General features: G+C 39.6%; 1 protein-coding gene across 1 annotated transcript in view; it reads left to right on the forward strand.

Moving 5' to 3' along the window:
* Window positions 1-4431: 4431 nt before the first annotated feature.
* The window catches only part of PUM3 (pumilio RNA binding family member 3), a 37121-nt gene continuing 29452 nt past the window's right edge, over window positions 4432-12100 (forward strand). Inside the window, exons 1-5 of the mRNA XM_060762268.2 lie at window positions 4432-4533; window positions 6391-6482; window positions 7438-7605; window positions 10290-10425; window positions 11235-11310. Coding sequence (XP_060618251.2) covers window positions 6401-6482; window positions 7438-7605; window positions 10290-10425; window positions 11235-11310 — 462 coding nt within the window. The 5' untranslated portion in view covers window positions 4432-4533; window positions 6391-6400. The remainder of the gene's footprint in view (window positions 4534-6390; window positions 6483-7437; window positions 7606-10289; window positions 10426-11234; window positions 11311-12100) is intronic.

Genomic DNA, 12100 nt, shown 5'->3' on the forward strand with positions numbered 1-12100 from the left:
TGGGGGTGGTGACGGCCGACAGGGAGCTCTGGCGTGGGCTGGTCCATGAGATCACGAAGAGTCGGAGACGACTGAACGAATGAACAACAGGTAATAATGGATAACAACAAACCCTGTTTTAATGAATGACTTCTGACCCAACAATACCATAGATCAGCATTTCTCAACCTGGAGGTCGGGACCCCTGGAGGGGTCACGAGAGGGTGTCAGAGGAGTCACCAAATGTTTTCTGTTGGTCATGGGGTTTCTGTGTGGGAAGTGTGGCCCAATTCTATCATTGGTGGGGTTCAAAATGCTCTTTGTAGGTGGACTATAAATCCCACCAACTACAACTCCCAAATGTCTATTTCCCCCAAACTTCACCAGTGTTCATATTTAGCCAAGCCCAGGAAAAACACAATTAAAAGCAGAGCAATAACAAAATGCAATTTAAAAGCATAAAACAAACATAACAATAATAGACAAGCATCAAGCAACAAAAGAACTAAGAGGGGGGACGACAAAATACAGGCTGATTATAGAGTAATTGGTTCAACAAGGTGGATGAAAATGTATAATAGCATAGGAAATATCATTAAAACAGAGCAATCTAACAGGATCAGAAATAATTCAGTTTGACTTATAAAATCTGAATAGTAATGTAATATAGGAAATTCAGGTTGAATGATCATTAAACCCTTCCAGTATTTTCTGTTGGTCATGGGAGTTCTGTGTGCCAAGTTTGGTTCAATTCAGAATGCTCTTTGATGGTAGGTGAACTATAAATCCCAGCAACTACAACTCCCAAATGACAAAATCAATCCCCTCCCAAGTATTCAAATTTGGGTGTATCAGGTATTTGTGCCAAATTTCGTCCAGTGAATGAAAATCCATCCTGCATATCAGATATTTACATGACGATTCATAACAGTAGCAAAATTACAGTTATGAAGTAGCAAGGAAAATAATGTTATGGCTGGCGGTCACCACAACAGGAGGAACTGTATTCAGGGGTCGCGGCCAGGCCCGTAACCAGGATTTCGATTCGGGGGGGGGGGGGGGGGGCTGAGTTTGTTTCGGGGGGGGGGGGCTGAGTCCAAGTGAAAGAGGGTCTACCCTAGCAAACCTTTTGTATCGTTACCCCAATACCCCCATGCATATGGGATATATTGAGTAGGTGATCAGATCATATGAATAAACATAACAGTTTAAATAATGCACCAGTAAGGCCTTTTCGCGAACCACCATGAGAATTTTGCACCAGTAAGGCCTTTTCGCGAACCACCATCATCATCGTGGCCAAGTGTGACTGTATTTCAGAAGTAGCGTCTTAGCGATGGGTCCGTAAGTGACTGCAGAAACCTATTCTGGGTCTGCATTGTCTTTTACAATGAGGACATCAGTTTCCAGATGGAAGGTGTTCCTGAGAAGGGCTGGCTTGATGTGCCTTTTTTTTGACACATTTCTCCCTTTTGCCCTCTATTCGTACCTCCTCAAAATCCACAGCACTGTTGGTAACAGCTGGCCTCCAGTTAGGATGCTGAAGTGCCAGTTCTTGGTGTTTGTTCAATATTTTTTTGGTTAGCTTTAATCTTTAAATCTCTTTTGCTATCCATTGACATTTTGTTTTCTGTTCTTGAGTTGAGAGTAAAGTAACTGCTTTGGGAGATGGTAATCAGGCATTCAGACATTGTGGTCCTTCCAGCAATGTTGTTGGCAGAGAATAATAATTTCAGCTGGCTGTATTTGCTTCTTCCAGAATACTGACTTTTGTCCACTTGTCTTCCCAAGAGATTTGCAGGATTTTTCAGAGACATCTTTCCAGAAGTCGAAAGATTTAACCCTAAGGCTAGGTGGACGTCAGAAGCCTGAATGGAGAATGCCATACCTTAGGATGCAACCTACGTTTTCTGGATGCAGCTATACAATACTCCTTTCCCCAGTATCAAGTACCCATTTTTCAACAGCTCACTCTGTTGTCTCCGTAATATTTGCTGCTGTTCTGTGCATTAGATAAGAAGACAGCACACCCTACTCCATTACCTTCAGGTTTTGTTCTTTTTTAAAATTATTTTATCACACTAATCCACGATTCCACTAATGTTGAAAATGAATACATAGGTTGAACACCTACAATAATTTATATGGGATGCCATTATTATTTATCAGATGACTTTGGCTACAGGTGATAGTACGTGAGATGCCAGCGACATCTGGTGGTGAGTGTGTGCCTTCGGGCCACCTGTTTATTTACCGCAGGCTTCTTCAACCTGCAGCTCTCCAGCTGTTTGGGACTTTAACTCCCAGAAGACTTGGCCAGCTTGTCCAATGGTCAGGAATTCTGGGAGATGAAGCGCAAAACATCTGGAGGGGCACAGGATGAAGATTTACAGCAACCCCATGAATTTCATCAGTAAGGAATAATCAGAGGTGAGTTTTGCTTATTCTTTCCCCTGAAATACAGGCTATAGTGCAGGCATGGGCAAACTCCGGCCCTCCAGGTGTTTTGGACTTCAACTCCCACAATTCCTAACCCCCAGTGGGAGTTGAAGTCTAAAACACTTGGAGGGTTGAAGTTTGCCCATGCCTGTGTTTTGTTTTGTTTTTGTCGTGTCAGGAGTTTGACCTGAGAAACTGCAAGTCGCTTCTGGTGTGAGAGAATTGGCCGTCTGCAAGGACATTGATGTTTTGATGTTTTATCATCCTTGTGGGAGGCTTCTCTCATGTCCCCACATGAGGAACTGGAGCTGATAGAGGGAGCTCATCCGCCTCTCCCCGGATTCGAACCTGCGACCTGTCAATCTTCAGTCCTGCCGGCACCAGGGTTTAACCCACTGTGCCACCGGGGGCTCTTATGCCTGGGGTGTAGCACCTGGTATTGGGTGATGATTTTCCGTCCAAGTACTAACCAGAGCTTAACCTGCTTAGTGTCCAAGACCAGATGGGATCTGGTGCATTTAGGATATTGAACATAAAAAATCCATTTGTATCTCAATCCAGATAAAAGTGAATAATAATGACGATAATAATAATAATAATAATAATAATAATAGGTGGGGGATCCAATCATATGATTTAGTCATATGATTATATATGTAGTTGTACATGATTATATATGTAGTTGTACATGAAAACTAGCTTGTTCAGACTGATTAAACTAAAAGGATAAAAAATGAATACTGGAGAGCTTCTTCTGTACTTTTATTTGGGCAAATGTTTTGTTTTCAATTCATTAGCCAACTAATGCATAATTTTGATGTGTGTTACAGGCATACCTTGGTAAACAAAGACACTGACAAAGAAGTTCCTTTAAAAAAACAAGTTTTTTAAAATGCTGCCATTTTCTCCCTTTTCCTTCTTGTCCTCTTCCTAGCTGGAAGCTTTTTTAGCAGCATCAGGATTGGAAATCTGTCAAGGGAAGGCTAGAGAAACACAGATTTTTTGGTGTTGGATTATAAATTGACTTACTAGAAACTGTGTATGCATGCATGTGTGTGTATAAATAAATACAGTGTAAGAATTCCTTCTATTTTATTTATGTCTGTAATACCAAGTTTTATGTATGTTCAAAAACGGGAAAAATAATGAAATAAGTACTATATAGAGGCAACCAACATATCTCAGCAAGGGTTCATTTAGTGGGTTGTTGTGTATCCCGGGCTGTATGGCCATGTTTTAGAGGCATTCTTCCCTGATTTTTCGCCTGCATCTATGGCAGGCATCCTCAGAGGTTGCGAGGTCTGTTGGATACTAGGAAAATGGAGTTTATATATCTTTGGAATGTCCAGGGTGGGAGAAAGAACTCTTTTCTGTTGGAGGTGGGTGTGAATGTTTCAATTGGCCTATTTGATTAGCATTTAATGGCCTAGCAGTTTCAAGGTCTGGCTTCTTACTGCCTGGGGGAATCCTTTGTTGAGAGGTGATTAGCTGTCCCTGATTGTTTCTTGCCTAGAGTTCCCCTGTGTTTGAGTGTGGTTCTTTATTTATTCATTCATTCATTTAAGTCCATTTAATTCAATGATCACATTCATCAGTTCCTCTTCCAACTCAGAACCAATGCCTTGCTTGTTTTGATCATTTTCATAGACAGAGCACAACTCTAATTCATTGCAGAAAAAAAATACCATTGGGTCCAGTGGAGTTTAGACAGCTCTTAAATAGACAGATACAAAATGCAGCTTCAACAGTGGAAAAAAAAATTGATGTCTTATTTTCCTGTAAAGACACCCGGAATCCGAGAGCGACATTTTACTCTATCCCTTTTCTACATCAGTACTTCTATAACTTTGCTGCGCTTTTCATCCGCTGAGACGAGAGACTAAGCGCACAACCTTCTCCTCCGGTTCTCATTCGACCACCAAAACAGGTAGAAAGGAGGCACCGCTTTATTTTCGAACGTTGGACGGAAAGTCATGCGCGTGCCTCTCTGCGTCTGCTTTACGGCGGCTTATTCGCGTCACTGTCGCACCACCTCCCATCAACCTGCGGAAGTAAAAAAAAAGCTGCCGGAAGTAACCGAAGAGGAGAGGAAAGAGGAACACGTGGGGAGTGGAGGTGGGTATTGATAGAGGGGTTCTGTTTTCTCAGGGTGGAGGGGCTTAGTGTTACTTTTCTTAAATATCCCAAGGGCCCTGAATCCTGACTGATCTTGGAAGCTAAGCAGGGCCAGCCTTGGTTAGTGCTTGGGTGGGAGACCGCCCACGATGCCCAGTTCCTATAGGCCATGTTTTGCAGAGAAAGGACCTGGCAAAACCACCTCTGCTTAAGAAAACCCTATGAACTCTGCCCTTGTTGAACTCTGTGTTGAGTCTTCTTCAGCAGGCATTTATGGCAAGGCTGGGGAACAAAGTAGCCCTCCAAATAGATTGCCATTCCCATCTTCCGTGACTGATTGGAACTGTTGGGATTTGTAGTCCAATGGGAGACTCCTCATGGTGTGTTTGAGTTGATCCTTCTCCTCCATACACTGTAATTTCTGTTCCAGATATATCTGCAGTTAGTGCCATTATTTTCCTTTTTGTGTTTTGTTTTGTTTCATTGTGTTGCTACAATCTGACCAGTTGAGGGTGCATCTGTATTGTAGAATGAATGCGGTTTGACTCCACTTTAACTGAACTGGCCCAATGCTATGGAAACCTGGGCATTGTAGTTCAACAAAACTATAACTCTCACAGCTCCATAGCATCATGACTGTCAAAGTGGTGTCAAACTGCATTCATTCTAATCTACAGTGTTTTAAAGAGTAGCACAAGCAGTAAATAGAAAGCAGGTGTTTTGTTTACCATCCGATCTGTATTGCTAGAAGCAGTACAGTACAGGTTGAGCATCCTTTATATCAGGCATGGGCCAACCTCGGCCCTCCAGGTGTTTTGGACTTCAACTCCCACAATTCCTAACAGCCAGTAGGCTGGAGGGGTGACATTTGCCCATGCCTGCCTTTTATGGAACACAAAATATTCCAAAAAAGTCCACCAGGGTGTCTGACAAAATGACATTTTACTTTCTTGTGGGTTTCTATTTTCATGTTAGGAGTGACTTGAGAAACTGCAATTCCCTTCTGGTGTGAGTGAATTGGCTGTCGGCAAGGACGTAGCCCAGAGGACGTCAGGATGTTTTACTATCCTGTGGGAGGCTTCTCTCATGTCCCCGCATGAGAAGCTGGAGCCAACACATGGGAGCTCACCCCGCTTCCCAGATTTGAACCTCAGACCTTTTGGTCAGCAGTCCTGCTGGCACAAGGGTTTATAAAAAATCCAAAATGCTTCCAATCCCAAGCATTTTGAATAAAGGACACAACCTGTATTTATAGCTTTCTTGACATGCCTTGCCCATTCATATCTCTGTACTTGTATAGAGTGTATCCCATCAAAGCTAACACTTGAAGCTAAACTTGAAAGATGATAGGTATGATTAAGTTCCCTTCTTTTTGAGCATGCCATGCTGTATAAAAGTTACAGCTTTCTGACAAGAATTATTCTAATTTACAACTGAATCAATTTTCTGTAGTAGAATAATGTGCAGTAAGATATTGGATTTTGTGCCAAATTATGAACTGATGTTCTCTATTTTATTTTATATGATGGGTATAAATAGATTATCACTGTTTTAGTTTTTTCATCACTTTCTATTGTTATCATAATAAATCAGTATGTTTTGTTGGCTCCTTTATTTACTACTTATACTAATCTGATGTGATAAACATTTACATTCACTTCCCATTGTGTGCTATTTGTCAAACAGCACTTGTAACATTGGTAGTTGTGATGTCAGATTCTTTCAAACAAATAAAGAGGGGCATGCATTGAAATAAATCTAAGCTCAGATCATATATTTTAAATGGGTTTGGAATTTGATTTATAACATGAAGACAGATATTCATGAGACACCACTACCATCTTTTGTGTTTTGCAGCAATAACGAAATGGAAGCCAAAGGCAAAAGAAAGTTCCCAGGCCAAGGTGGAAAAGCAGGCCCTGGCAGAAAGAAGTTTAAAAAGAATAATGGTAAGGCCAATGAATGATGAAAACAATCCACCCCAGTCTGGTGCCCTCCTGATTTTGGACCACTCCTTCCATAAGCTGTAATCACTAGCAGTTCTGTCTGAGACTGATAAGAAACACCAATCCAGAATATTTGGATGGCACTAGGTTGGGTAGTTATAAAGCTGATGCACTCGACATAAATAAACTCTAGAAGCGAAGGTAAACTGAATGATCGAGGAAAACACAAGAAATACGTTGTTGAACTTATGAAATGCTAGCTGAGTGTTTTAAAATCTCAAAAGAAAGGGGCAAAATATTTAGTTTTATGTACATAATATAATGAATTATATCATTAATCTGGCCTATACTATGTAAATTGATTTATCTCATGATGACACTACAAATCTTCAAAAGCATAGTGACAAAAATGACAAGGTCTTGTACATATAGACCGTTCGTTATGTACTGTATGTTCCTTATAATTGCTTATTCATGGAATTTGAGTGTATTCCTCAGAATGTAAGTAAGGCGTCATCTGTAGCTTGCTTAATTTTGCTTAGGACTGATTGTGGAAGTGGAAGGTGATTTGATTAGAATTGATTTGTACCACAGAGTAAGAAATAACAATTTTTAAAATTATACCTCACCCAAGAGATAGAAGCGACAGCATAGGACGTATATGTTTTCAAATATCGTCAGTAATCTAATATTTCAAAATGTTAATACGTTTTTATTCAACAATCCTCAGAGGCCTTTCGTCTTTCAAAAATACAGTATGTAATGCACTATTCATGTATATTTACGTTTAATTCATAGGGAAGGTAAGAAGATATCCTAAATTAAAATATCATGGCTGACTTTGAAAAAATATAGTAGTTTTAGATGCCTGTGTGTGTGTGCATGCATGCATGTGTATGTATGTATATATTGCTGTTATTTATTTATTTTCTTTAATGTTGCAATCCTGCTCCTACAGAGAAGTTCAGTAAAAAAGAAGGTGAAGAAGGGAAGCCGAAATTTAAATCCAAGAAATTTGAGAGAGGAAACAAAAAACCTGGTAAAGCAGGCACAAAACAATTCAAGAGTAAACAACCCTCAGATAAATTCTCCAGGAAACGCAAACTTCAAGATAACAAAAAAGGAGGTGAGAATATAAATTTTAAAATATGTTCATTTCAAGAAAAACTTTTAGCTAATAGTGAATGTTATGCTTTTGAGAAGGACTTTTAAAATGTGCCTGAATCTAGAAATCAGCAAGCCTGAAAAAGAGCACGCCTGAGATTCGGGGATGTGGGTATTGTAATGTTAAGGGCAAAGCGTTTCTTGCTGTTCTATACAAACACTGCAAGAATGGGATCCTGGTCCCAGCTGATCAAAATCTACATTTCATATTCAATATCAATATTTTAATGGCTAGGTATGTTTACCGACCTGTCAGGTATTTGGTCAAGCAACACAGAGTTAAAAGTGGTAAAGCTAGGAGAGTGCGAAGCACATGAAGACTCTGAATATCATCTAGCACTCTGCCTCCTATTGAGAAAAAGATTGGCCCCGTCTTTTTTTAATGCCATAGTCTGGCAGCTCTTCCAGAAGGGTGTATTTGATAGTAATTCAAGGCAGATGGCCCAAATTCTCTCTCTGGGGATACTTCTTGAAAGAGTGGCATCCAGCCAGTTGTAGTCCTTCTTGGATAAACTTACGATTGGAGGTGGGCAAGGTGCTGCCAGCAGGCTCTATATCAGTGGTTCTCAACCTGGGGTCCCCAGATGTTTTTGAGCTTCAACTCCCAGAAATCCTAACAGCTGCTAAACTGGCTGGGATTTCTGGGAATTGTAGGCCAAAAACATCTGGGGACCCCAATGATTTTGATCCCCAGAGGTCAATATTTTTTCTTTTAAGATTTGGGGATACGGGCAAGATTTCAAATGTGGACCTTATATCCAAAAGGTACCAGATTTTTTAAAAAAGCAAAATGATTTTGAGGTGGCAGGATATTGTTGCTTCAAAGAAGAATATTATGTTCAGATCAAAACTATCAAAAAGTATCAAATCACTTCAGTACAGGTATTGGAAAATTGCTTTTTACAGCATATCTTCAGCATGGTTTTTTTTATTCCTTTAAAATTTGTTCAGATGGATTTGATGCTTTCTGAGAACAAACTCCACAAATGCTTTCTGGGAGACATGGGACTTTTTTTTTACCCTTAGGTCATTTTAAACCTAGGAAAGGCCTGTTTTAGAATAAGGGATTATCCTAAAATGACCGGGGAGGGGGGCAGGCATGATAGTAATGTCCCTTTACTCCATAAAAAGCATATGGAACATTTTTTTGCCAGAAGCATGATCTCCATGATAACATTATGGGCAGATCTATTTAATTTGGGCAGCCCTGTCATAAAATAATCTGCCCCATTCATTTATGCTTTTAAAACAAATTATGTTAAAAATAAGCCTTCGATTTAGTTTCTGATCTAGTCGACCATTTGTTGTGTCCTCTTAAAAAAAAAGTGCTACTTTTATCGTTTCGTCTTTCATTGTGGTATATTTTTGAAACTGTATTTGTTTTCTTTTTTCCTCTATCGTCCAACTAAAGAATACTGGTTCATGGGTGGCTATTTCTATCTAGTAGAATATGTGTTTGAAGATATTGTAGACTCATATTTGTCCTGAGAGCTGATACAGTCTAGTAGTGAGACACTTTGATAGTCTTGAACGTGAAAGCAAAACAGGTAGTTGCCACACTCCTGCTGTTCTCTTGTTGACTTGGTTACTGAGAAAGTTCCTGTTGTCATTTCTTGCATGCAGATGGACAAGGAGGTTGATGGTTTGGCTACTGCTGAACTGGGATGTTTTGAGCATCTCATCTACATAAGAACCAAAACCCAAAATATTTTAATCTTACTTATGCATGCTACCATGTGTAGATGCAAAGAAATGCAATGTAGAAGGGGTTAAATACACTATGACACTAATATCCAGGGAAGATATCTTCCAAGACACAAACACACACAGATACCTGGAAACGTGAATAATAGCGACACCGATATTTTGACTATACCTGGGGCATACCATAGAATTGCTATGGAGGACCTAGAGATGTCCACAAATACTTCCATAGAGTGTTTTTGGGGGAGGTTTTTGGAATGTGGGTAAGTGGAACTGTGGATATCGAATCTATGGATACTGTAAATTCACATTAATAATAAACTTAGGAAGTTCCAATTCTTCACTCAGCACGGAGCTGTGGAGAGATTGCTGTGCAAATTCATGGCTGATTCCTTACTCTCCCAGCCTTTTCAGCTCCAAGACTGTGGCTTGTTGTGCACATTAGGTGGCAGCAGTAGCACATTTGTGGTGAGCATAATATATGGTAATATGAAGAACTGGGCTGGGTAGGTCTTCGACTTGAGATTTCAAGTCTTTCTGACATTTTCTTAGGCTGTAATGTGGGGATGATATAAGGACCTCAAACACAGCAACAGGTATACATGTTTTGTGTGTCAGGGATGTTTTTCAACCTCCGCTGTGAAAATGCTTTGGAAGAAGGGATGTGGTGGATGATCTGCCTATTTTAGAATAGAACATACTGAGCTAGACAGGGTAATAGGCATGATTTCCAGAATAAGCTGTTGCCTTCTTTGCTTGAGGATGACATTGCTAAAATAGGAAGGAGAAGCAAAATGAATAAGAATTAGTTGGAGATGACTTGGTGTTGGATATGATCCCATGAGCAGGATAGTCAGCATCAAACAAACGGCATTATGTTAATGAACTGGTTAATGCTGATGAATGTGTTCCATCAGAGTCGATTTTAATTTTTATCATCAGGGTTGCAGCCTAAGAAGCCTAAATGGGACGACATCAAGAAGAAAAAGAAGGAGCTGAAGCAGAGCCGACAGCTGAATGACAGAACCAACTATGAGGCAGTGCTTAAAGGAAAACAGATTTGGGAAGCTCTCCGGCGGTAAAAATGACTTTGGTTTTATTTTCTGTAGCATTCCACTGCATATGGAAATCGTTTTCTTTCTTACCTTTCACTATAGTGCAGGTGTAGACATTGCTTCACTGTAGTGAAGTATGGATGGATTATAAAATTAAGAATATGGGTTGGCATGTTCAGTTAGAATATCTATTACTGCTTATCGGCGGGTTTTTAAAATATAAGGACGTCGTTGTAGGGGAAACTTTGAACCAAAGAAAACTGAGCTGAATTTCCTGAAATCCTGGTTGCCTTATTGGTCTGTGATGTGTTTGGCTTGACCATTGTAAACTCGGCTTCAGATCCCTGCACAGTTTTAGAGCTGATGAAATGTCTGGGCAAATCACTATCCCTCATCTTGATATGATGTTGTGATTCCAAGGTTAAAATCAGCACCAGCCTGAGCACTTTGTATTCCACCCAGTTTTCTGCCAATGCGGCAGAACATTTTTGAGGTCTTATTCTTATCTTGCCATTACAGTTGAAACCTGAGAGTATGCTGTTTTGTATCTTCAGTGTATATATGACTGTACCTTTTTTAATCTAAGGTTTGTATTGCTTTAGAATAATTCTTGATTATAAAGTAATGAACTTAAGCCCACTTGAAACACAAGGTATAACATATTGGAATCTTTAGACAACTGATACATATTGATATTATTGGTTTTTTGTTGGCCACAATTTTTTGATGCTTTGTAAATATAGAGGATGCCAGCTTTTTTCTTACATTTCATAGCAAATTGATTGTGTAGAAAAGAATATTAATTCCCCTCTGGATCTGCTTATTTTGGTAGGAAAGACTGTGACAAGGAAAAACGGAACAAGCTATTGAGTGACCTTCAGAAGCTGCTTCATGGGAAAATAAAAAATGTAAGACAACTATGTGCAAAAATAAATAAAACAAAGCATAATCACAAAATACTAAATACTAAGAAACAATTCAGAAATTTCTTGGAAACGTTTTTACAAATGTTTTTGAATAATGGCAAAACTGCATGTTGTACCATTTTTCTGAACACATGACAGGTATTTCTGAACACATGACAGGAAGTAGAAATATTGCCCCACTCCAAATGATTGTATCAAAGATTGAGAAAGGCCCTTGGGCCAGAAGGGCTTTCACCTTAGCTAGGGATCTCCACTGCCATTTTACATAAAAATTCCTTTCTGATCCAGCCTGGGCTACATACTATTGTATGTTTTGCATGCATTTAATGTTTCAGTTGTTGCAACAAATTGTGATAGGAAATATTCTGTACTTGTTAACCTAAAGCAGTGGTTCTCAACATGTGGGTCCCCAGATTTTTGGCTTTCAACTCCCAGAAATCCTAACAGCTGGTAAACTGGCTGGGATTTCTGGGAGTTGTAGGCCAAAACACCTGGGGACCCACAAGTTGAGAACCACTGCCAACTTTGTTTTTCCAGCTATTTGCTAAAATGCTACTCCATTACTCTGATTTCCTTCCGATTGGTTTATTTCTTGCCTTAGACAATCTGTCCTTGAGAACCATATTGTTTATTGTAATATGTGTGTCTAATATAGTATCTTTAGAGCCTCAGTTAGCTATAGTCTTTATTCAGAAATACAGTTATTGTTAACTATTAAGGTGCTGTAATGCAGTGCTTTTGGGTTGTTTATTTATGCATTACTTGTTTGTTT

The sequence above is a fragment of the Anolis sagrei genome, chromosome 2 (genome assembly GCF_037176765.1).
Source record: "Anolis sagrei isolate rAnoSag1 chromosome 2, rAnoSag1.mat, whole genome shotgun sequence".
In the NCBI taxonomy this organism is placed as follows: domain Eukaryota; kingdom Metazoa; phylum Chordata; class Lepidosauria; order Squamata; family Dactyloidae; genus Anolis; species Anolis sagrei.